General features: G+C 40.2%; 3 protein-coding genes across 3 annotated transcripts; 1 reads left to right on the top strand and 2 right to left on the bottom strand.

Annotated features, from left to right (window-relative positions):
- Nucleotides 1-599: 599 nt before the first annotated feature.
- Nucleotides 600-2,046, bottom strand: LOC111379763 (late embryogenesis abundant protein 47-like). The gene is made up of 3 exons (XM_023003205.1): nt 1,798-2,046; nt 1,387-1,671; nt 600-1,009 (listed from the first exon to the last, which is right to left on the bottom strand). The coding sequence occupies exons 1-3, from the start codon at nt 2,044-2,046 to the stop codon at nt 824-826; spliced, it is 720 nt and encodes a 239-aa protein (XP_022858973.1). The 3' UTR covers nt 600-823.
- A 13,189-nt stretch (nt 2,047-15,235) lies between these two features.
- Nucleotides 15,236-18,716, top strand: LOC111389528 (pentatricopeptide repeat-containing protein At1g73710). Its single transcript, XM_023014461.1, has one exon. The coding sequence runs from the start codon at nt 15,268-15,270 to the stop codon at nt 18,301-18,303; it is 3,036 nt and encodes a 1,011-aa protein (XP_022870229.1). The 5' UTR covers nt 15,236-15,267; the 3' UTR covers nt 18,304-18,716.
- A 2,826-nt stretch (nt 18,717-21,542) lies between these two features.
- LOC111389525 (probable serine/threonine-protein kinase PBL7) lies at nt 21,543-24,944 on the bottom strand. The gene is made up of 6 exons (XM_023014459.1): nt 24,576-24,944; nt 24,247-24,497; nt 23,363-23,754; nt 22,304-22,436; nt 22,060-22,149; nt 21,543-21,968 (listed from the first exon to the last, which is right to left on the bottom strand). Exons 1-6 carry the CDS (start codon nt 24,937-24,939, stop codon nt 21,828-21,830), a joined length of 1,371 nt encoding a protein of 456 aa, XP_022870227.1. The 5' UTR covers nt 24,940-24,944; the 3' UTR covers nt 21,543-21,827.
- Between the last annotated feature and the right edge of the window lie 746 nt (nt 24,945-25,690).

The following is a 25,690-nucleotide window of genomic DNA, read 5'->3' as shown; positions in this document are numbered from 1 at the left end:
GTTCAAGATGCTCAAATAACTTCCACCTCCTTTTAGAAGAAGAGTTCAAAATGATTACGTAACTTCTTTAAAAACTCTCGGCCAATGACGAGCTTTTCCTTCACCGTCACAAATTCTTCTATCCAATAAAAACTTTTGCTTAATCAAGTTATATTTTGACTAACTCATCATTTTGATATCTTTGAACTTCCTTTTATTTCTAGAGCTCACTTGGTCAAGTTTACATTACTTTAAACATTCTCTTGGTCTCAGAAAGTTGCAAATGGAAGTCATTGGATCCTATCCCTAACCAATTGTACAAGAACGTGTTTGTTTTGTTTGGTACGATGTACTCGACTGGACATCATTGTAAATTTTCATTAATTATGTGTATTGTTCTTTAATTCTATTCCTATATATGGTCTAGAGTATTAAAGAGTTTAAGCAATTTCGAATTATGAAATATAAAGGCCACTTTTCTTTGAAAATGAATTTTCATGTTCTCCTTGTGTGAATGCAATGAATTTCACTTAGTAGCAATGAATTGAATAGAGATGGATAAATAATTCATTCGTCACAGATATGCAAACACTAAAATAAAATACATCATCAAAACAATAAGCACCTTTTAGTTTCCCAAGTGAAGAAGAAAAATAAATACAATGTAGTATTCCCACAAAAGGAAACAAATATCTGAAAATAATAATAACTTTAAATTGAATATATGCTCAAATGCCACCATTATAGGTGTACGATCAAGCTTACCTCAAAAAATTGGTGTTCATTTAGAGTTGACCCTAATAAACCCGGGAATAGAACCCATGCAAAGGGTGTAGAAATGAGATTATTTATCCTGCTGAGTGGGAGATCGAATGTTACTCAGGTTAAGCCTTGCAGCTGCAGCCAAAGAGGCTGCTACGCCCCCCGGACGAGTGCACAGATTGGGATCGTTTCTCAGCTCGGCGCCTATCACCCCCTCAGCATCTCGACGCGTCACTGGTTTATCCGAGGGTAACTTTGAGCTTGCATCCTGTCAAATAGGAAAGCAACGAAATTAAAATCTTGCTCATTGTACTACGTATATATAAAAATGTTCCTATAGTAATAAGAAGCAAAATGAATTTAAAATACTCCGTATGAATTTCCCTCGGTTAGCTAAAACTTTTAGATAAGATAGTTCGATATAATATTTTAAGTCAGCACAAGTAAAAGCTCTAAGTTTAAGTGTTGCTGTCACCAATTTATGAAAACTTGTGCATGTGTTAAGCCTACAATGAAAAATGAATCTAAGAGTTGATGCCTCTCTAATAACTTAAAAACTTTTTGATGAAATAGGTCATCAACCTGTGCACGAGTGGATATATGAAACTACTAACAAGTATATAGCCTTCCAAAATTGAGACTCACTGTAAGAATGTCGCCCAATTTGGTTTTATCCTCGTCCCTTGTCATACGAGAATTACGAGTTGCTGCAGATTGTGCAGCAGCAGCTACACCTCCGGGCACGATATTGGTACGGCCAGTTGCCCTCACTTCGGCAGCTTGTATTGCGGCTGCATCACTATAGTCAACAGGCTTGTGTCCTGCTGTCAATGCAGTGGCTTCAAGTGCTTCACCAATTGTGATGTTGCCTCTTTGTTCATCCACAGTTTCTGGGGCAAGTAGAGCTGGTAGAATGTCTTGCCCAATAACCTTGCATTGGGGATAAAATTAAATATGTCAATTGCTAACAAACCCCATGAAAACAATGGAAGAAATATTTGTTGTAGTCAATCCATTAAAGTTTAGGAAAAAAATTAATTGTGTGGAAGAAAAAACCTGTCCACCAATTGATTCGGAGATTATCCGCTTGTCAGGCACATTAATCTCAGTGATTACTACACCTTTATCAGCAACTATATTGCAGCCCGTGTTGCTGCTGCCGGTGGACTGCATCACGGCTGCCGGACCTCCTTTCTGTACTTGACCTAACATACAATTTTCGGCTGATTGCATTGTTGCAGCAGCATTGCCTTGGTCATGAGGATTTTCCTGAGATTCAGGCTTCGTAGGTTGTTCTTGACTCATTTTGTTATTATGATTATCAGCAAAAGATAATTAAATATGTGAAAGAATAATCAAAATATGGTTTCTTGGTGTTTTGGGATTAATTATAAGATGGAAACATCTATTTATATGTTATTGGTATTAGCATGTGGTTTTGGACGAGGCAAAATGAGACATTTGAGGCAACAAAAGAGCCTGTCCTTAATTCACTTCACACATATTCGTGGCAAGAAAATTGCCACTTGTGTAGTTCAAATTTAACACCATTTGTGGCATGTATTAAATGAAATTGAAACCAAAGAAGTATGTGTGTCTTCCATACAAAAGAACAGAGTATTGAATTAAGCAGAAGTGTTTTCATTGTTCGTTATCTATGACTCAATACTGCGAGTTTATGGGTCACGAATAAGTAATAAGAAGATGAGAAGCGTCACCACAATTAGCTTATTTGCGTCCAAACGAATTAATACTTAATTGAATTGTTAAGAACATATGCACAATGATTTGGTCATTTTAACAACTATTTAGTTGAAAGGCAAAGAGTGAAGTAAAAACAATGAAAACTATTGCTAAATTAATTTTTGGAAACTTGAATTTGAGGAAGTACTAGGATTTTGACTTCATCGTCTAATTATCCAATTTCATTTCTATAATCAAGTTAAAGACTATATTTGCTTGTGTAGATGTACGAATTTCATATATCTCTATGAGAATTAACAAATACAAAAGAACACATTAATCACAACCAGGCATCATTTCTAATCACATAAATCATAAAAACTATTGAAATCTGTTGACGTCAAAATTAGTAAGGCTAATCTTAAGCCAACTTTAAGAAAAAATGTGATTTATTGTTGAAAAAGATCACAAAATATGTTTAGAAAGTGTAATTGTCATGAGTTATTATATGAATTCACTTACCCTTTACAAGAGTCATATTCAACTATTTATACATAATTTCAGCTGAAATCACATCAAATCAGCAACAGTACCAAACTCGAAACTCGGGTCGTCTAATTCTTCTATGATTGGTCGATGAGGCTGGTGGCCATGTGTCAATGTTTTCCCCAGGTAATGATGACCTGCAAGGGGCTTGAGGATTAGGACTTAGGATTGGTAGTTTTGGGCGGCGATGATGTCACCTGCGGCAAGTGTATTTGATTGATAGGGTGATGTGACAAGAGGTAATCATGATATTTTTCTGAGATAACGGCGGGATTGCCCGACTTGGGAGTAGGAACTGAACTCCCATTTGCCTGAGGTAGGGTTAGCGAATTGTTTTAACTTAGATCAGAGTTCGGTTGTCAACTGTTACCCCCAGGTCAATTCTGCCGCAAGGGGGGCTGAACTTAGTGATGCTTTCTCCAAGAAGTGCATTCATTGCTGCACCAAGTGTCATCTTTTGACGGGGTGAGCTGTACGATATTTGTAAGTAGCTTCTTCAGCAAGCTTGGTTAAAACTACGTCGTTTTGGTTTCTCAGGCTTCTGAGTCGTTGATTTTCCCCTCATTTCTGGATAGACGATTCAGATCGTGCCCTCTCAGTTTCATTTTCTTTAAATTCCTTTTGGCCAGTCAGTTCGCCTCCTATTTCACTGGTTTATTCTCTCTCAAATATTCGGGAAATCTCCTAGGTTCATTTTTCCATTTTCGAGTGAGGTCGTTTTCCCAGTTCATTTCCCATGTATTATTCTGTTCTTATTTTTCTTCCTCCTTTCAGTTTGTACTTTGTTTCCTAGTTTATACATGAGTTCGGACGAGTCTAGACTTCATTCCTGGGGAAACCAGCAGGAATAGACAGTCCCCCTTTCGACGAGTTCGTCCTCTAGTTGTAGGGAAGTTTTCACCCCTATTTCTATTTCCATAATTAACCCAATCAACTTAGGACGTCCTGTCATGGACTTTAGATGTGAGGGTTCCAAGGGAGAATGTAGATCCAATAAAGATGTTGAGGAGAGTAATTCTGGAGAGTGGGAGGCGAGTTCTTACAGGTCGATCATAACAGGGGATATGTTAGCCAGCTGGTGAGCTAAATACGCTATCCCTAATTCGGTAGTGATGATAATACCAGAACCATCTGACCGGGCTGACACTCCTCCTAAGAGATGCGTTGCTCTGAACTTAGCTATGCTTCAAGCTGGCCTTAGACTTCCCTTTCCTATGGCGATTCGTAAATTCCTTTCTTTCTGGGGCATAGCTCCCACGCAGCTATGCCCTAACGGGTGGCGAACCTTAATCGCCACCCTTATTCCGTGGGACCAAATGGGAAATCCCGAGCTTAGTGTCCAGCAGTTCGACTCTCTGTTTACTTTTAAGGAAGATGGAAAGAACTCAGGTTGGTGGTACACAAGCGTTAGGCCCAGGAAGGGAGGTTCTCTGGTGTTAGACACCCCTTCCTCAATTAAGAAATGGAAGGAAGAGTGGTTCTATGTATCGGGAGAGTGGCAGTTTTATTCTGCCGAGGTGAATAGAGAAAACGTGGTCCCCAGGCTCTATCATTCTTTATGTAAGTGTTTTTGGGCTTTAGTCTTTTAGCAAGACGTATGTTGACGAAGTACTAACCTAGGTATTTTTCCTTTGTGCAGATTACAAGAAGGAGACGTTAACCAAAGATACGTAGAGACGAGCTGAGGTAATAAGATCGTTACCCAAAAGGCAAAGTTCCTGTAAGTTTGTGATCTCAGATTCGAACTTATTCCGGGTCGGCTTGGTGTAAGTACGAGCTTCAAATTCGACTCCTTCCAATTTGGGTAATATTTTAACCCTCATTCGCGATTGTGGTATATATATTGAGCGTTTCACTATTATCTCAGCTCATCAAGATGAGATGCGGGGCTATAAGGCAGCAAAGGCAGCTGCTGCGGCCAAAGGAAAAAAGAGAGATGTCCCAGAACAGTCGGAGAGCTATTCTGAAGAGGTGGAGGAGGAGGTTCCACTGAAGAGGAACCGATCTGCGCCCTCGGTAGCACTGAGGATTCCTGAGGCTATGCCTTTACCGAGCCCGTCTCCTACTCTGTCGTCGCCTTCTTTGCTATCCCCAGTTGCACCCTCTGCTATCGGGACCAATTCTGTGAACTCGCAAAAGAGGTGCCCAGATTTACAGAGACCAAGCTTGGAGAGTTTGGTGCGACACCGATCAAAGATATTTCTTGATTATCTCCGAGCTCCTTCTCCTTCCAGGGAGGTGACTGCCGCTCTCACTTCACCATTGAGGGAGTCAGCTAATCTGCTTACCGGAGCTGGGGTGAGAGAGAGCAGGGCTATTTGAATGAGATGCCCATTGGTGAGGCCTTGGTCACTACTCAACTCCATGGTCACTGATCAATTTTATACATGATGGCAGTGGCGGACAAGGTATACTTCCTACTTTATGGTGTTTTTTTTTTTTTTTTAGCAACTATTTTATTGACTTACTTGATTTTTGAACAACAGGTGAAGTCTGAGCTGGACAAGCTTATAGAGGCAAAAGATCAGGCCTTTAGTCTTTATAACAGCATCGAGGCCCAGTTTGCTCTGAAGGAAAAGGAATATGAAGAGAAGCTGAATTAGATGGGGATCGAGCTGAACTCCGAGATCGACGTCGAGGAAAAACTGATGGGAGAGATCAAGGCCTTGAGGGCCTCAGAGGAAGAAGCCAGAGCTCAGGCTGATGAGGAGCGTGGCAAGGTTAGGGAGGCCATCCAGAAAGTGCAAGAGGCCAACGAAAGGGCAAGAGAGGCCACGAGAAGGGCTGAAGAGGCTGAGACCAAGGCTAATAGAGCGGTGGAGGCTTGGAAGGAGTCCCTCAAGTTTGACGTCGTAGCCCAGGATGTCTACGTGGTAGCACTGGAGGAGCTGGTGGGGCACATCAGGAAGGAGAGGCCTGACATTGACGTGGTCTTTCTGGATTAAGCGCTGGAGAGGTAGAAGGAGGAGCTGTGGAAATTGTCTAAGGTTGCTGGAGTCTGGATACTACCAGTTATCCAAGATGTTGAGGGTAGTACCCCAGCCCCCCAAGACCCCTAGGAGGTCTTTTTTTTTTTTTTTTTGGGTATTGAAAACATTGTTTGGTATTTAGTTTTGTAATATGTTTTGGCTTATTAGTGAACTTCGTTTTGATGTTTCATGCCATTTTGTTTGGAATGGATGACTGTTTATGCTCAATATGGTTTCTTTAATAGTGATCTCATTTATATGTGACAATACCTCACAAGCTTAGCTAAATTTGTATGAGTGTCATAGTAGCATGAAGAATTGCTTCGAATGAATTTGACCTAGTTGTGCAGCACTTGCTTTCCAAACGAGGCTTATGCATTGGGCATTTCTACAAAGTGTAGTACCGTACACAGCCTTAGCTCAGCCTGCGTATGGAGCAGGGCTTTGAGAATTCCTTAGTAGGAATTTCGTCTAAGTGTCGTAGTACATGCGACCTTAGATCGGCCTGCTTAATTTTGTAGAATTCCTTAGAAAGAATTTCGTAGAATAACCTTAGATCGGTTTGCGTTAGGGGTAGGGCTTTGTTGGATTCCTTAGAAGGAATTTCCATTAAGAGTCGCAGTACGTACGACCTTAGATCGGCCTGAGTATGGAGCAGGGCTTTGTAAAATTCCTTAGGAGGAATTTTCACTAAGGGTCGCAGCACGTACGATCTTAGATCGGCCTGCGTATGGAGCAGGGCTTTGTAAGATTCCTTAGGAGGAATTTTCACTAAAGGTCGCAGCATTTAAGACCTTAGATCGACCTACGTATGGAGTAGGGCTTTGTAAGATTCCTTAGGAGGAATTTTCACTAACGGTCATAGCACGTATGACCTTAAATCGGCCTGCGTATGGAGCAGGGATTTGTAAGATTCCTTAGGAGGAATTTCCACTAAGGGTCGCAGCATTTACGACCTTAGATCGGCCTGGGTATAGAGCAGGGCTTTGTAAGATTCCTTAGGAGGAATTTTCACTAAGGGTCGCAGCACAAACGACCTTAGATCAGCCTGCGTATGGAGCAGGGCTTCGACAAAATGCATAACAAAATGTTCAAAAATAGGAAGTCCATTTTTATTGATGCGATTGACATTACAAGAGGGCTTTATGTGTCATGAACTTTTCCCATTCACTGATAGTACTACGTAAGGTGTTTGGCATTCCAAGGATGGGGTAAAGGTCTATCCCCCAAGTCTTCCAGTTTGTATGCCCCTTTTAGTAGGACCTTCGTTATCAGATAGGGACCTTCCCAATTCGGACCCAAGCATCCACTGCCTACCTCTCTTGTGGGGAGAAATACCTTTCGTAAGACGAGGGATCCTACCTCGAATTCTCTTTTTCGTACTTTTTGATTGTAGTACTTGGCGTTCCGCTGTTTGTAAACGGCATTTTTGAGTTCGGCATTGTTCTTTTTTTCCTCGGCTAGGTCGAGTTCCATACGAAGAGCTATATGGTTCCTTTCTTCGTCAGAATCAGTTATGTGCAGCGAGGGAATGCTAACTTCTAGCGGGATCACAGCCTCTACGTCGAAAGCCAGTGAGAACGGGGTTTCCTCCATTCTAGTCCTTACAGTGGTGCAATAATACCATAGCACACTGGGGAGTTCTTCGGCCCATCCTCCTTTAAATAAGTCGAGTTTTGCTTTCAATGTGTGCTTAATAATCTTGTTAATGGTTTCGACTTGGCTGTTTGCCTACGGATGGTTTGGCGTTGAGAAATGTTTCTTGATGCCGACTCTTCACAGAAATCTGAAAGTCGTGTGTTATCGAACTGTTTTCCATAGTCCGTAACAATGGAGTAAGGTATGCCGAACCTACAGATGATTGATTTCCACAAAAAAGTCTATTATTTTTTGTTCGGTGATCTTGGCAAGTGGCTCTGCTTCGACCCATTTGGTAAAGTAATCAACTGCAACGATGGCGAATTTTACACCTCCTTTTCCAATGGGCATAGGTCCAATTAGGTCGACCCTCCCATTTTGCAAAGGGCCAAGGTGCTGTTACTGGGTTTAGTTCGCACGGTGGAGTATTTATGATGGGGTCGAGGCGCTAGCACTTGTTGCATCTTTTGAAAAATTCAAGGGAATCACGTCTTATTGCAGGCCAGAAGTATCCTTGTCGTATGATCTTGTGGGTTAGTGAGAGCCCACCTAAATGGTTTCCACATATTTCTTCATGAACGTCTTGCTAGGCATGCTGAGCTTCTTCCTCGTTCAAACACCTTTAGAATATCCCCGTTTGTATAGTACATCGTCCATGAGTGTGTACCTGACTGACCTGATTCGAAGCTTTCTAGCCTCTGTAGAGTTTTTGGGACATTTCCCGATTTTTAGGTAGGTGATGATCTCTTCCTGCCAGGTTGGTTTGGATTCTATCATCGTAAGGACCACTTCGGCCAGCTCGGTGGACGGTAGAGATATTCTTCCTACGGGGATGCTATCGAACTTTTCGATTTTCTCACTAGTGGCTAGGCGGACCAGTGTGTCAGCGTGATCGTTCTGAGATCGGGGAATTTATTTGACTTGGGTGGTGTTGAACCTTTCAAGTTATTTCCTTACAACTCGTAGGCAGTTGTCCATTCTTTCTTCTTTCGCCATATATACACCGTTGACCTGATCACGACTAGTTGGGAGTCGCTGTGTATGATTAGGTCGGAGATCCCCAACCCTGGGGCCATCCTTGCTCCGACAATGAGAGCTTCGTACTCAGCCTCATTGTTTGAGGCTTTAAAGTCAAATGGCAAGGTTTCGCAGAATATGCGATGTTCAGGGCTGATTAATACGACGCTTGCCCCAAATCGTTCTCCTGTGGATGAACCGTCGACATAAAGTTTCCATGGGATTTCTTTTTGTAGTTCCTCGATTGGGATGTTGCAGAACTCAGAGACAAAGTCGACGAGTGTTTGGCCCTTGATAGAGGAACGAGGCCTGTATTTGATGTCGAATTGTCCGAGCTCGACTGCCCATTTTACCATCCAACCTAAAGTATCGGGTCTTTGCAGTGTTTGCCTCAATGGAGAGTTCGTGAGCACCTCAATGGGGTGTTCTAAGAAATATGGCCTCAGTTTTCGTGCTGTCATCAACAGAGTGAATGCCAGTTTCTCTACAGGCGAATATCTGAGCTTGGCTTCGTGAAGCGCTTTGCTTACGTAATAGACCGGGTGTTGAACGTCGTTTTCTTCTCGGGTTAGAACGGTACTAATGGCATGCTCTAAAACAGATAAATAAAGCTTCAGGACCTCGCCTGCTTTAGGTTTTGAAAGCAACAGAGGCTGAGCTAATTGTCTCTTTAGCTTGTTAAAGGCGTCCTGGCATTCTTTGGTCCATTAGAACTTCTTTCCTCCTCATAACGTGTCAAAGAAGGGTTTGCAACAGTTCGTAGACTTGGAGACGAACTGGCTGAGGGCGGCAACCCTTCCGATTAAACTTTGTACCTCTCTGGGTTTGGTTTGAGGCTTCATTTGGATGACAACTTATATTTTTTCAGGATTTGCTTTGATTCCTTGGTTGTTTACAATATAACCTAGGAACCTTCCAGAGCTGACCCCGAAAGCACATTTCCTTGGGTTCAACTTCATTCCATACTTCCTCAGTATATCAAACATCTCGATCAGGTGCTGATAGTGGTCCTTGACCTTGATGCTTTTGACCAGCATATCATCAACATACACTTCCATTGTTTTTCCGATCTGCTAGGAAAACATGGAATTCACAAGTCGTTGGTAGGTGGCGCCAACATTTTTGAGACCAAATAGCATTACTCTGTAGCAGTAAAGACCTCGGTCAGTTACAAACGAGGTATGTTCTTGATCTGGGCCATACATCGGTATCTGGTTATATTCGAAATACGCGTCCATGAAGCTGAGTAGTTCGTGTCCGGCAGTGGCATCCACCATTTGATCTATTCTTGACAAAGAAAAACTGTCTTTGAAGCATGCTTTGTTGAGATCGGTGAAGTCTATGCATACCTTCCAATCTCCGTTGTGTTTTTTCACAAGGACCAGATTTGCAACCCTCGGGTATTTCGCCTCACGGAGGAAATCGTTGTGCAACAGTTTTTGCACCTCATTGTTGAGTGCTTCATATCTTTCAGGGTTCAGAGGTCGTCGTTTTTGCTGCTTTAGCCAAACTGAAGGATCCACCTATAATTTGTAGCATGCGATATTGGGATCTATTCCTCTCAGGTCCCCGTGATTCCAGGCAAAGACATCAAGGTTTTGTCTAAGGAAGGCCACAATCTCGCTTCGGGTTGAAGGCTGCAGCTTGCGCCTGACTTTGAGCTCCTTTGTTGGGTCCTTGACACAGACTTAAACTCCTTCTAGTTCTTCGACGGGTTCTCCACCTTCGATCCTGGTCCGCACGTCTAGTGGAATGAGTTCGAATTCCCATATGTTCGCCATATGCACTCCCGGGGGATTGCGTTGATGGCTGGTACAAGCTTTCCATTGACATCTTTCGACAAGCTCCCTGTTTCCTTTGACTTCACCCACACCATAGGGTATGGGAAATTTGATAGAATAGTGATATAGGGAAACTGATGCTCTCGGGCTGAAGAGTAGGGGCTCATCACAATATCATAAGGGGAGCGAGTGTCGAATACCACGAACTCGGAGTTCATCTTCACCTGTCGGGGTACTAATCCTGACTCAACTTTGAGTTTGATCGATCCTTTGGCAGAAGTCAAGGCTCCGCTTAATCCGAGGATCATATTTGGGTATAGTCGAAGGAAGTTAGCAGGGATACCCATCCATATAAGGGTGTTACTAAATAGGATGTTCAAAGCGCTTCCTATATCCACCAAGACTTTGGGGATGGTTACCCCAGCCATAGGCAACAAGATTACCAGAACTCTGGGGTAAGGATGTGGGTCTGTCTCCTTCTCGTCAAAGGACAGTTGCTCATCTGTGGCTTTTTTGAGGTTCTTCTCAATTATGCCAATCTTCGAGAGATCTGCAACGATTGGTCTCTTCAATCTGGCTTTCCCAGCTTGCATGTTCGTCCTGCCCCTTAGCATATTGACTTGTGGCCTTGGCAGGTCGACATTGCAGGCCCTTGCAGCAGCTGAATCTCCTCGGATAATTCCTGTCCCATAAGGAGTGGGAAATTTCATGCAATAATGATAAATTGATGTGGCAGCTTTTAGCTCGTGCAAAATGGGTCGTCCCAATATTACATTATAATTGGATGGCAAATCGACCACCACAAAATCTGCTAGGATCCTTCTTTGGCGAGGAGCTTCGCCCAGCTCCACAATAAGGACGATCTGACCTCGAGCTTCAATAGGATCCCCAGAGATTCCTTGTAGTTTCCTTAGGTACGATTGGAGGTAGCGTTCTGATATTTTCAGCTGCCTCAAAGTTCGTGAGTACAGTAAATTGACCGAATTTCCATTGTCTACCAAAGTACGGTGGACTTTTACTCCGGCAACCGTCATTGTAACCACTAGGACGTCACTCTGGTCTTGAATTCAGAATCTTCTTCCGTGAACCAGAACCATTCAGGGTCTATACCGATCTGAGGGGTTTGATTCCAGTAGTTCGGCATGGTTCTTGCACTTCGGGCTTGTCTTCGTCTCGCCCTTCTGGATCCCTCAATATATTGATTTTCTCCCACCATCATTTTGATTTCGGCATGTGGGGGTGGATTATGGTTAGGGATTGCTTGCTGAGCTCGTGTGAAAAGCCACTGCAACAGTGACTGTTGCGTCGTAGGTCGATCTGCTTCTTTTAGCTTGGCAATAAACTCCTGTAATCGACCTCTTCGAATTAAGGACTCAACTTCTTCTTTTAAGTCTCGACAGTTATCAGTGTCATGGCCCACCATCCTGTGATATCGGCAGTATCGTCCCTGATGTTGTCCTGCCAGTCCGTCCTTTAGGATCATAGGTCTGCGAAATGCCTCTTTTGCATTGGCTTGCATGAATACCTCTTCCAAGGAGGCTTTGAGTGGGTGGTACTCCCGAAATTTGTATGGCTGAGCCCTAGGATGTTCTCTTTCTCTCCTGTCCTTCTTTCTTTCGGGTTGGGGACGACGACTTGATTTTTTCTCCTTTACCATATTGCTGAGGTCGGTTTCGCATCTGGCTTCTTCTTTGTTAGAGGTAGCTTCTTCAACACTTATGTATTTCTCATCTCGGTTTAGGAACTCGTGATAAGTCCTTGGACCGTCCTTGTGTACTGACCACCAGAATCTCGTTCTGGGTCTTAGTCCTGCTAATCCGGCCATGAGTACCGCATCATCATATTTTTTTCCACTTCCATGGATTGCTTGTTGAACCTACTCAGATAACTTTTGAGGGATTCACTAGTCGTTCTTTGGGCGTGGTTATGGCCTTGGAGCCCATGAACTAGGCCAAGAATGTTGTGGCCAGATCATTCCAATTCTTTACCGACCTCTCATGCAGTCTCCTAAACCATCTCTGAGCTTTGTCTCCCAGAGTCAGGGGAAATGCCCGGTACATGATTGCATTGCTTACCCCTGTTGTTCCATCCACGAGGTGTATTTGTCAAGGTGGCTGAGGGGATCACCATCCCCTTCGTATGCAGCCATCTGGGGAATTTTCAAATTTTCAGGTAATGGTTTCATAAGGACATCCTCAGTGAAGAGGGAATGTCGTTTGGTTTGGCAATCTTCAATGCCACCTTTGTTTTAGCCTCCATGTCGGCGATGCATTTTTTAAGCGCGCTTAGTTCGGGTTCTGTTTGTTCCAAATGACGTTTCAGGTCGGTTTGTCCTTGTGTAGGAGTCAGCGAGTGCTGGGTCTCCAATCTGTCGAACACACTTGCAGTCCTCCTCACCCCGGGTTCCTTACTTCTAACCTCGTCAGTTCGACTTCTTGAGGATTCTCTTCTTGGAAAGTGGAGAGTCCTCCTGGTGGGGGTACGGGGGACGCCTTGCCTTTGTCCTTACAGGGGATTCCACCTCGGTATCTGGTGGGGATGAGTGGGCTTGATTCCTTTCCAATCGTCCCACTGTGTTTGTCAATTTTTCTAGGGCTTTCTTCATGGCGGTCATTTGAGGGTCTTGCCGTCGTGGAGAACTTGGTGGTGTATTCGTTTCATGAGAGTGGGTGTGAGATGGATTTCTGGAACTTGAGCTATGACTCATGGCTCTCGAATTTTGTGGAGAGAATGAGACTATTTTTCACAATTAGGTTCCTCCTTCTAGCGCCAAACTGTTGACGTCAAAATTAACGAGGCTAATCTTAAGCCAACTTTAAGAAAAATGGCGATTTATTGTTGAAAAATACCACAAAATATGTTTAGAAAGTGTAATTGTGCCATGAATTGTTATATGGATTCACTTGCCCTTTACAAGAGTCCTATTCAACTATTTATACATAATTTCAGCTGAAATCACATCAAATCAGTCAAATCAGCAACAGTACCGTACTCAGAACTCGGGTCGCCGAATTCTCCTGTGATTGGTCGACGAGGTCGGTGGCCATGTATCAATATTTTCCCCTGGTAATGATGACCTGCAAGGGGCTTAAGGATTAGGACTTAGGATTGGTAGTTTCGGACGGCAATGATATCACCTGCGGCAAGCGTATTTGATTGATAGGGTGATGTAACATGGGGTAATTATGATATTTTTCTGAGATAACGGCGGGATTGTCCAACCTGGGAGTAGGGTTGGACATGGTCCGGTTCGGTTTGGTTATAACAAGAACCAAACCGACCCGAAATTTTCGGGTATTTAGTAAGTGGAACCGTCGGGTCCAAATTTAATTACGGAACCGTTCGGGTTCGGTTCCATTCGGTTTCGTATTATAATTAAAATTTTTAAAATATACAAAATTACGTTAATTTAATTAATGATATATTTAATATTAGCTCTTACAAAATAACGTAGTTCAATCTTATGTGTTTCACGTCTCTCTTTGCTAAATTCTTCATAAATTTGATTATTAAAATCACAGAAAGAAAAAGATAGCGATCTCAAAATAATTAAAGAGATGTTGTGGAGCTTTAATTCGATTTTCTCTTGTAGAAACGATACTACAGTAGAATAACAGATTTAGATAAAATTGAGGTCAATTTGATTAAGTCAATTTTGAACTGAATATTAGAAATAGGAAAATCATATTTTGTGGTTTAAACTAAATTAACTAGTTAACAAATTTATTTAGAAAAAATAAAATAATTTTACTTATTTAAAATAAATTAATTAAAAAAATTACGAAGATTTGGTTCTTATTCGATTTTTCGGGTCTTGGCCTAGAACCGAGAACCGAACTATACCCGTCGGTTCTTGATTCAAATACCCGTTCGGGTATTTAACTTTAGAAGAACCGTCGGGTTCGGTTCTGTTCGGTTCAGGTTCGGTTCGGGAGTTTTGTCCAGTACTACCTGGGAGTAGGAACCGAACTCCCATTTGCCTGAGGTGGGGTTAGCGAACTACTTTAACATAGATCAGAGTTCGGTTGTCAACAAAATCTATGTTACCTATTAAGGGAGCTAAACATGTAATAAAATGTATAAGAATTAAGGGAATACATATCAAACTTATATTAATAGCCATTGCACAAACTGAAAAGGTGACTTCTGGAAAAAAATATTGATAAAAAAGAAAGAAAAAAAGAAAGAAAGAAAGAAAGCTCTCTCCTTCTTCGATATACCAAAAAATAGGATTACAAAATACAAAAAGCTCAGAAGAGGAAAAATCCCTTGAAAATTAGAAAGGGAAAATATACAATTGACTTTGAAAAATTCAATCCATGAAGTCGAGTGTTTTCAAAGAGGCAATAAACGAAATAGGGATACACATTTTGATAAGGAAGCTTGTGTAAATAAATGTATATCATAAACTAGCATCACGTACATGAGGATTTTTTATTTGACATTAACTCATTTCATGTTATTCCTCTTGAATGATGAATTAAGATAATTTGAGACGACTATTTGTGGTAAGGCATACTTAGTATTTACACATTTAAATATAAGTATCTTATATTTTTTATGTATAAATTTTTTTAATAAATTCTTTTCATAAATGAAAGTCATTAATGTTTATTATGTTAAAGAAAAATCTAATCACCAGTCTGTATTTCTTATTTTAAGAGAAATTAAATGATAATACTTAAGTATAGGATATCTAGATTTGAAATCTTATGAGACTAATTCTGCAAAAAGAAAAATTGAAATGTCCAGGATTTTAAAAGTTTAGATTTAAAGTTGAGAATCGAGTTATTACAATAGCTAAAGGATGAGGACTGATCCTGTAATTTCTCCTAAACAAGCATCAAAATATATGGTTTTTCTGGGTTCTTCGTTACGCAGAAGAAAATTAGATGATGACGCTGCACGCATACGCTTCTACTTGCAGTGACCTAAAACTTGGAAGCCATGAAAACCTGCTGAGTTGTTCTTCACCATGTAAGCTCGATATACTTATCTCTTCTTCGAGTTCTAGGATTTTTCTAGGGTTTAGCTCACACACTCGCAACTCCTATTCGAAAAGACACTGCTTTTTACGCTCTGCGCGTTTAGTTGCTGACAATATTTTGAACAAAATTGTGGAAACTCCACAAGCCCAAAAACAAATTCATAGTACAAGTAAGCTTCATAGTTTTTCCAGTAATCTGACTTTACCCAAAAAGACTTCAATAGATGGTAAAAAAAAGAAATATGGGGGAATTCTGCCTTCGATTTTACGGTCTTTAGCTTCTGAAAATGATATCGAAAAGACATTGGATTTATATTATGGTAAACTGACTCCCAAAGAGCAGACTGTAATTCTCAAAGAACAAAAAAGTTGGGAGAAGGTTTTGAGGATTTTTGAGTGGTTCAAATCACAGAAAGAATATGTTCCAAATGTGATACACTATAATGTTGTGCTTCGAGCCCTAGGTAGGGCTCAGAAATGGGATGAATTGAGGCTTCGCTGGATTGAAATGGCAAAAAATGGAGTCGTGCCCACAAATAACACTTATGGGATGCTCGTTGATGTGTATGGGAAAGCGGGGCTGGTGAAGGAGTCACTTTTGTGGATTAAGCATATGAAGTTGAGGGGTATTTTTCCGGATGAGGTCACAATGAATACAGTCGTTAGGGTGTTGAAGGATGCAGGGGAATACAATAGGGCAGATAGGTTTTATAAGGATTGGTGCAACGGTATGGTTGAATTGGGTGATCTTGATTTGGATATCCCAGGCGATTCTAATACTATTAGTTTGAAGCAGTTTTTGTTGACTGAGCTTTTTAGAACGGGTGGGAGGAACAATTTTTCTACACTGGGTGGTACATCAGATGTGGAAAAATCTGTCAAAAAACCAAGACTAACTGCTACGTATAATACGTTGATTGATTTGTATGGAAAGGCAGGTCGTTTGAAGGATGCTTCAGATGTCTTTGAGGATATGTTAAAGTCTGGGGTGATGCCGGATACATTTACTTTCAATACCATGATCTTCATCTGTGGTACTCATGGTTACTTGTCCGAGGCTGAAGAATTGCTCAACAAAATGGAGGAAAGGGGAATTTCTCCTGATACAAAGACTTTCAACATTTTTCTAACCCTCTATGCTGATGTGGGGAACATAGATGCAGTTCTTCTGTGCTATAGGAAGATTAGGGAGGTGGGTCTTTTTCCTGATGAGGTGACCCATAGGGCTGTTCTCCAGATATTGTGCGAAAGAAATATGGTTCCGGAGGTGGAAGCTGTGATTGAAGAAATGGAGAACTTGGAAATGCTAATTGATCAAAATTCACTTCCTGTACTTATTAAAATGTATGTCAAAGAAGGATTGTCTGGGCGAGCTAATTTCCTATTTGAGAAATGTCAAGCAAATGGTTGGCTGTCATCGCGGACGTATGCTGCTATAATAGATGTATATGCAGAGAAAGGACTTTGGGCTGAAGCAGAGGCTGTGTTCTACTCCAAGAGAGGTGTTTATGGACAGAAATGGGAAGTCTTGGAGTATAATGTCATGATCAAAGCTTATGGTAAGGCAAAGCTCTATGACAAAGCTTTCTTACTCTTCAAGGGCATGAGAACACATGGGACATGGCCAGATGAGTGCACATACAATTCTCTCATCCAAATGTTTGCTGGAGGTGATTTAGTGGACAAAGCAAGAGACCTCTTTGTTGAAATGCAAAAAGCAGGATTTAAACCTTCATGTTCATCTTTCTCTGCTGTTATTGCTCGGTATGTTCACATGGAAAGGCTTTCTGATGCGGTCGACGTGTTCCAAGAAATGTTACAAGCAGATGTAAAACCAAACGAAGTTGTTTATGGGTCGTTAATTGACGGCTTTGCAGAAGCTGGAAAATTTGAAGAAGCTATTCACTACTTCCATGTGATGGAAGAGTCTGGGATATCAGTAAACCAAGTTGTTTTAACTTCTATGATCAAGGCTTATGGTAAAATTGGGTCTGTGGAAGGAGCAAAACAATTGTACGAGAAGATAAAGAAGTTGAATGGGGGTCCTGATATTGTGGCATCGAACAGCATGCTCAGTCTATATGCAGAGTTGGGAATGGTGTCTGAAGCAAAAATGATATATGATCATTTGAAAGAGAAAAATTGGGCAGATGGAGTTACATTTGCAACCATGATGTATGTATATAAAAACATGGGTATGCTTGATGAAGCTATTGAAGTTGCAGAGGAGATGAAACAGTCACATTTAGTTAGGGACTGCGTAACATTTAATAAAGTGATGGCATGCTATGCTACAAATGGGCAACTAGTCGAGTGTGGTGAGTTGCTGCATGAAATGGTAGTGAATCGGAAGCTTTTGCCCGACGGGGGGACATTCAAAATACTATTTACCATATTAAAGAAAGGAGGTGCCCCAGCCGAAGCAGTAAAGCAGCTTGAGTCATCTTACCAAGAAGGAAGACCTTATGCCAGGCAAGCTGTGATAACCTCTGTTTTTTCTGTAGTGGGTTTACATACATATGCGTTAGAATCTTGTGATATCTTTGAGAACACAGATTTGGATTTTGATTCATTTGCTTATAATGCTGCAATACATGCATATGGGGCTTTGGGGAAAACTGACGAGGCATTGAACATGTTTATGCGAATGCAAGATGCGGGACTAGAACCTGATATCGTTACCTTCATTTATCTTGTTGGTTGTTATGGAAAAGCTGGCATGGTTGAAGGCGTGAAGAGGATCTCTAGCCAATTAAAATATGGAGCAATTGAACCTAATGAATCGTTGTACCAGGCACTGATAGATGCATATAAAATCGCCAACAGGCATGACCTTGCTGAATTGGTTCATCAAGAAATGAGAGTTGCTTCTGATGAGCAACAGTTCACAGATTCTGAAAGTGAAATTGAAAATGACCCAGAAGAATCTTATACAGGTTAATTAAGTCCAAGGAAATGCCCAAAGTCGAAATCTTACTGATGCTGGGACTGAAGAATGTTTTTGATGAAAATTGTGTCATTAGGACACGGATTACCTATTGCAGATTTATTTGTGAGGAACGGGGAGTGACAAGACACAATGATGGGTTCAATCTGGGACATGTTTTCTTGGGGCTGGCTCTCAAATCTCATAATCACCAGGAAAAATGTTTTTATTATCTTGGATGAAAATCATCACAGCTTCAGTTAACTGCTTAAATTAGTATAGCTTTGATTAGTATTTGATTACCCTCGCCCATCCCACATAGTGATGCCAAGAAGTTTTATATGAACAAAGATTGTTTCTCTGATCTCCCATATGCATTAATGCCTTCACTGATCATTGATGAATGAATAATAATACCAATTCTTGCACTTTCTGCAGCCCTTTCTGGGTGTATTAATTTGGTGCTTAATTAGTATAAAATAAAACTAGTTAAAAGTCTCGTTCTTGGTTTTGTCTTGTATACCAAGATTGAATGGATTTGAATTTACTCTGTCAATTGTCATGTCACCGCTAAGTAGCATCTGGAAACTTTTTCTGTTCATCTTCGTTCCATCTTTATTATACCTTTAATAAAGCTGAGAAGAAGAGGTTCTACAAATATCCAACATTCATATCAATTCACTTCCATTGCTTCCTCAAGTAGTATATTGGTGAAACTGAAAATGGACATCTCTTTTTGCTTCTTTCTACTTTGAAGTCATGCAATGGGTGAAGCATGGTATTTTCCTCTTCTACAGTAGCCAGATGAAAGTCGTTTGTTCCAAATTATAAATCAAGCAAAAAGTCGGAATTACAAAATGAATAATTAGCACAAAACGTCCCTACCTTTCAGTGTTACTTAGCAAAAATGTATTTACCTTTCATTTTTTGACATTTTCACCCCTATTTTCACATTTCATTGTGGAAAATGTAATTTTCACCAATTTTTAATGTGAAATGATTAATATACCATTCTATTTAAATTAAAAAAAAAAAAAGAAGTGAAGAAGAAATTGTAATTTTACTCCTAAACTTTTTAAAAAGTGCAACTAAGTTGAAATAAATTATTAAAATATTAAAAATAACGAAAAAAATTTCTCCTCTTCTTTTCATGTCCTTCCCTTCGCCTCCTCCACCACCAAATTGGGGTCGCCACCTTAGAAACTAAAAAATTTTGGTCAACCACCACCCAAACCGTCGAACTTCCATACCATCGAAAAGCCTTCACTTCTCTCTGCACATACCACCCAACATCCAACCATCATACCAACAGATTTGGTTGAAATTGCAAGCCAAAATATCCAACTCGCGAATGCAAATATTGACAGCACAGCCTGTTTCGACAAGATCCATGTCATTCCTAACACACCAATCGACTATACTCATCAAAGCGCCTCTTCATGGTCTTAAAACATTAACAGATGCACAAAATCAAATCTACAGCAACTTCTTTCAAATTTTTATCGGGCAATAAGTGGTTAGAAATTATGGGGCATATTAGAATGAAATTGATGGAAGTCCATTGAAGTAGCATATGCGGTGTGATGTAACGAAACGGGAATGGATGGTTCACGACGGCGGGAACCATTGCCGGTGCAGAAATTGACGGAAAAAGACAACGTGTCGCAAGCACGATAAGCTGTGTTTTTTTTATTGATTTTAGCCATATAAATGTTGTTTGTTCAATTTGCTTATAGGAAAGTGTTTGCCTGTTTGGGGGTTGATGACAGCTGTTTGTAATGTGAGCTTCGGTGTTTTAGGCGACGATTGGGTGGTGGTTGGTGAGATGGAGGCCAACAGCTCCATGAAGGTGAAGCTATTTTTCGTGGGGTTATTTGTAAGTTTTTGAAAAATTTAGGAGTCAGATTGCAATTTGTTTTTTCAAACTTTTTTTTGTTGTTTTATTTAAATATGAGAGTATGTTTGTCATTTTATGTCAAAAATTGGTGAAAATGCCAAAAAGTAAAAGATATTAACATTTTACATAGTCACATTAAAAGATGAGGACGTTTTGTGGTAATTTATCAATTAAATAATGTACCATATTATCGGTGATTAGGAGATCATTTTCATAATATGAGATTGTTTTTCGTTCTCCTCTTACTCAAACTGTATTCAGAAATCGCAATGGTTGGAGGAATCATCAATTTTGAGTACCCGTGTACAAGGTTCAGCCTGTCCATGGCCATTATAATAGTCGTCACCATAGGAGCACTCTTCTTCACTGGTTTAGTCTCTGATGCTGCTACAATCGGTCCATGCCCTCCCACAGTGCTGCCACTGTAGTTGGGCTCGACCCTTTGGTCATGGAAACTTTCCCGACTTTCTCGTATTCTGAAGTGTAAGATCACGATATCGGTGAGGAATCCTTGGAGTGTGCTGTGGGTTCGAATGAGTTTGAAGATGAACAGACCTTGCGTTTAATACCCAAATGTAATCATGTCTTCCACCTTGAATGCATCGGCGCATGGCTCGACTCTCATGTTACCTGTCCGGTTTGCAGAGCTAATTTGGTTGAACAAGCCGGCCATGTGCTGGATATGACTAATGTGGAAAGCACCAGCCCTTCGAGAAATGATGCATTTATTACCCAATTAGCCGACTGCACTCAAAGTCAACCTCAACCGGAAGACACCTCGAGTTTTGAATATCCGAACCGCCCCCCCTTGTTCCTCGTCTATACTAAAGCCTGCTATGTTAGGTCTTGGTAAGTTCAAGTCGCATTCCCCTGGACATTCGAAGGCTCAACTATCGAACAACATTGACCGTTTCACTTTGAGATTGCCGGAAGAAGCTAGGAAGAAGGTGCTGAACCGGGCTCCATTTAATCGGACTAAAACAGAAGGGTCTGCCTCAAAGGTCGAGAGAGCATCACTGTCAGATATCTCAAACCGGACTCCGGTTTAGACAATAACCGGTATGGTATGGGATTTGGGAATGACTAGGATTTGGGACCACAGTTGGGGATTTTTCCGTTGACCAGAAGAGGTTGACTTTGGTGTTGTATACTTCCACTTGATGAAAATTATTGTTTTTCCTAAACTGTCCCTTTTTTCCTTGTTTAAAATTTTAAAATAGATTTGTCTACTTTTTCATATTTGTCCATCTGTAACATGTCGGTTCAGTTCAAGAAAATTCCCCGTTTCTCCAATCTTATGGTAAGCTCGAGAGATAACTGAACACTGTCTACTACAATAATGCGAGTCCACGGCAAATAAGTCAATTATGTTTACTCACTCATCATAGTAAGATTTCTTTGTTTCTACAGTACAAAATGAAAACGTTTCAGATTTATTTGAGTATCTTCCCGCCTTCAAACGCTGCTTATCCTTTCTAGTTTCTAGTTTCTAATCTATAAAATAAATCCGAATGTTTTTGATGTCTTATAAACGGTGAATTTTTGCAGACAAGTAATGCACACAGTAAATAACGTACAGGACACACACTGCACTATCTAGGAAAGTAGAATCGGACTCCGTTTAAGACCTTGGACTTACTGTTTAATTATATCGGAGTGAATTGGAGGAGGAACGTGCTGAAGAGAGATTTTTTACTAGTGGGATCAAGGACTGGACGACATCTGTCATTAGAGGTCGATAATCAGCTTCAGTTTGTACACACATAGCTGCAATAGCAGCCACCTGTTGAAACAAGAAAACGAGGGGAAATTTTTTTATCAAAACTTCATTGACATGTTCGGCAAGGGGGATTCCGGTCAAATATAAATCTTACTTGAATCAGATCCTTGTTCGAATATTGGCCTTGTAGAGCTGGATCCACCATTTCCTCTACTTTATCTCTGTTTGTTAAACGTGGAAGAGCCTGAGAATAATTGCACGATGCAGTTTAATTTGGAGAATAAGAATAGAAATAGCATGTTAGCGGTATGAAGTGAGCAGATTAGGAATCAACATCGAAGTATAAGCTTCTTGGAAACTTGGAAACTTGTAAAGGTGTAAATGATTCTTGTACCGACCCAAGAGACTAGGACGTGTTCTCCAGGAGGCCGATTGGCATCAATAGGCACACGGCCTGTTAAGAGCTCTAAAAGAATCACACCGTAACTGTATACGTCTGATTTTGTGGTAAGCTTGCCAGTCGAAGCATACCTGGATTTGGATCAAGATGTTAGTAGTTAAACAGTATTCTCCAAGGCCAACAGGCTTTTGCAGCTATGCAATTTGGAGGGACATTCCATTAGCTCCAATTTGGCCTATAAAGTCTAGAGATGTGCAGTTGAGAGGACCCAAAATTGCATGTCAAAAATTGTATTGGAAATGGTCAGATAATATAAAAACTCTTGGCACCAGTTTGTTTAGATGGTCAGAAAATCAGGTTAAAAATCCATTCAGTGCAGTATTTTTATGGTCTAAATGGGTAGAACTGAAACCCATTTTTACCTTTTAAATTTTTTGGTTTCTTAGACAGTGAATTTCGAACAGACAGACGTATTTTTGCTCAGCTGGACGATAAAAATCCTGTACTAATGAATTTTTTATGCCACTATATATTTTGTACTAGCCGAATGGAGGTAGACATAATGCGAAGATAAACAAAAATAAAATTTCAGTCACTATTCTGTAACAAAAAAAAGTTCGGTTATCAAAACGAGACAATGCTATGATTTGGATGACTGTCAGTGAGAGGACCACAAGTGAAAGTTAATTTTCAAGAATGAGTGTTTCACTTTAGCTAGAAAGTGATGAGTTGTGATTTGGAGTCCATTTTTGCTATTCAATTTGTTGTCTACTCAATTGCAAATTGCCGCATCACAAAAAATTAAAATTGTCATCAATTTTAATTCTCCAACCTTAACATCACTCTTAATTTTTCATGATATATCAATTTGTAATCGGGTGGACGGCATAAATGGATAGCAGATCTAAACTTGAAAGTGATAGCATGACAGATGGGGACTTTAGCCTGCCAAGGTGCATGATAGCGAGAAAGTTGCACATTCAATGAGCATGGCAATGAAGAAGACCATTAACAAACAAAGATAGATACAAGAAGGATGAGGATATAGAGCACTCACTCGGGGGCCAAATATCCCGTGGTCCCTAGAACGCGTGTTGAGATTAGGCCATTGACCTTGTCTGAGCCTATTTTAGCCAACCCAAAACCAGACAATTTGGCCCTGAAATTTTGATCCAACAGGATACTACTGCATTTAAAGTTGCGGTGAATGACAGACGGTATCGTGTGTTCATGCAAGTATTCTAGGGCCCTGCCGCAATCCAGGGCAATTCTCAATCGAATCCCCCAATTCAATGGCCTTGTTTTGGATTTATTCTTGCCCGGTTGGAGATGCTTTTGAAGAGAACCATTTGGCATGTATTCAAAAACAAGTAGTCTGTGGTTTTGATCTGCACAGTAGCCTAGAAGTTGCGCTATGTATGGACAGTGCAAGCGGCTCAGTAAATCTACCTGTTGCAGTAAAAAATAGATAAGGTTAAAGCAATCCGTTCGCCTCCATCTGTGGGGCTTAGTGATCGTTGTGAAATTTCACTGACAAACAGCATTTTAACCCCAAAAGAAAAAAAATCAAAAATTTATGTGGAATGAAATTACTCGAAAATTCAATTCAAACCCCACCGGTTAAAGGGAAAATGAAAAGCAAGAAACAATCTTTTTTTTTTTTTTGTTTTATCTATTACTCCATTTAGTCACTAAATCAAATAAACAACGTATCAGTTAACTATGTAGCGTATTTATTTGGGATGCTTAAAAAGTTAAAAATTTGAAGTCAAAATCAATGATTAATCTTGATCATACATTTCACGATATTCACAATTTTTATTAACTTCAACTTTTGCCCAAATATGTTAAACTTTTATTAGAAATTTCGTCAAACACCCCTTTAATTTTTGAGACACGATAATAAAATGAAAAGAAGGGTAATAATTGAAGTAACCGAACCTCTAACCGAAAAGCACGTTCTCCTTGCCTGCCTTCGCGGTGCAGCATCTTAATCGCTGCCACAGTCCCATCACTGAGGATCCCTCTGTAAACTACTCCATATGCTCCGTTCCCTATCAAATTTTCTTTACTAAATTTATCCGTAGCCATTTCCAGCTCCTTGAATGTAAATACTTGAGCATTTCTCAGTCGAGGTTGCTGCGCTCGACACGAACTGGTTCCGTACAGACACCCGCCGCTCTTCGCTTCCGCTGATTCGCAGTATAAAACAAATTGAAGTAAAACTGCAAAAGAAGTTGGAATTACAACTGGAGGTAGAAATTAATTACCTGGACTGGAATTGATGTTTATGGTGCTATGATCAATAAACATGCAATTGCTGTTGTTGATTACACCTTTACTACTTTTTGGGTTGCGATTGCATTTCGCAGATTGCAGGCGTCGGAGCATTACAATTATCAACAGAATTGCGAGAAGTAAGAACATAATAATGATCGGAATGACTATAATAAGAACGGAGGAGGAAGGGAGAATGTCATGGTGCCCATGGGGTTGAGGCGGGTGTATATGATGATGGTTATGAGTATGGTTTTCAGTTGCAGAAGCAGTACTGGTATCGGTTTCCATCAGCGCAAAGCCAAATGAAATGGAGAGAAAAAATGGAATGCAGTGTAAATTACGGTAGAATGACATTTGCCTTCCTTTGTAGGGCTCCTGCAATATTGCAATTAAAGAGGATTAAGAGCTTGTTTTTTGGGCGTAATTTTGAGAATTGACTTTTTGATCGTTTGGAGAAAATTGAGGTCCATCTGTGAAAGAAAAAGTCAAATATGACGATTGAAATAATAAAATGACGATCAAAAAATCAATTTTTTGGAACAAAAAATCACTCCCAAACAGGTTGTAATATTTAGTGTCCCAATTGAAATTTAACTAAACTTAACGGCCAATGAAAACCACTCAATATACAAAATTTAGGATGTGTTTGATTGTAAGTATAGAATTTGCATTGAAAGAAAATAAGTTTTAGATAGTTGAATTGTTTAGAAATTATTTGCATGAAATTTATTAATTAGTTTAATTTTCAATTTAGAAAATATTGTATCTGTCCATTTTTATTGGTGAACAGATGAGAAAAAGAAAGAAAGTAAATTACCTGAAAAATAAAAACATACCTCTCCCCAGTGAAAACGTTTCCTTGTTTTTGAAGAAAATATAGTCACATTACCAACTTTTGAAAAATATTTTTCATGGAAAAAAATGTCAATTCAACACTCTAAAAGTAGGAACTCTGGAAGGAAAATTAACATTTTCATAAAAAATAAAATCAATTAAACATAATCTTTAGTTCAATAGGACTTGAATGAATTAGTCTAATAGCTTTGCCTCGATTTGAGCCCCTTTTAGGTTTGGAAAGAAGTGATTTTTTGAATAATATGATTAA

The sequence above is a fragment of the Olea europaea genome, chromosome 3 (genome assembly GCF_002742605.1).
Source record: "Olea europaea var. sylvestris chromosome 3, O_europaea_v1, whole genome shotgun sequence".
Lineage (NCBI taxonomy): Eukaryota > Viridiplantae > Streptophyta > Magnoliopsida > Lamiales > Oleaceae > Olea > Olea europaea.
Note: the sequence above shows the minus strand (reverse complement) of the source record. Positions and strands in the feature narration are given on the sequence as shown.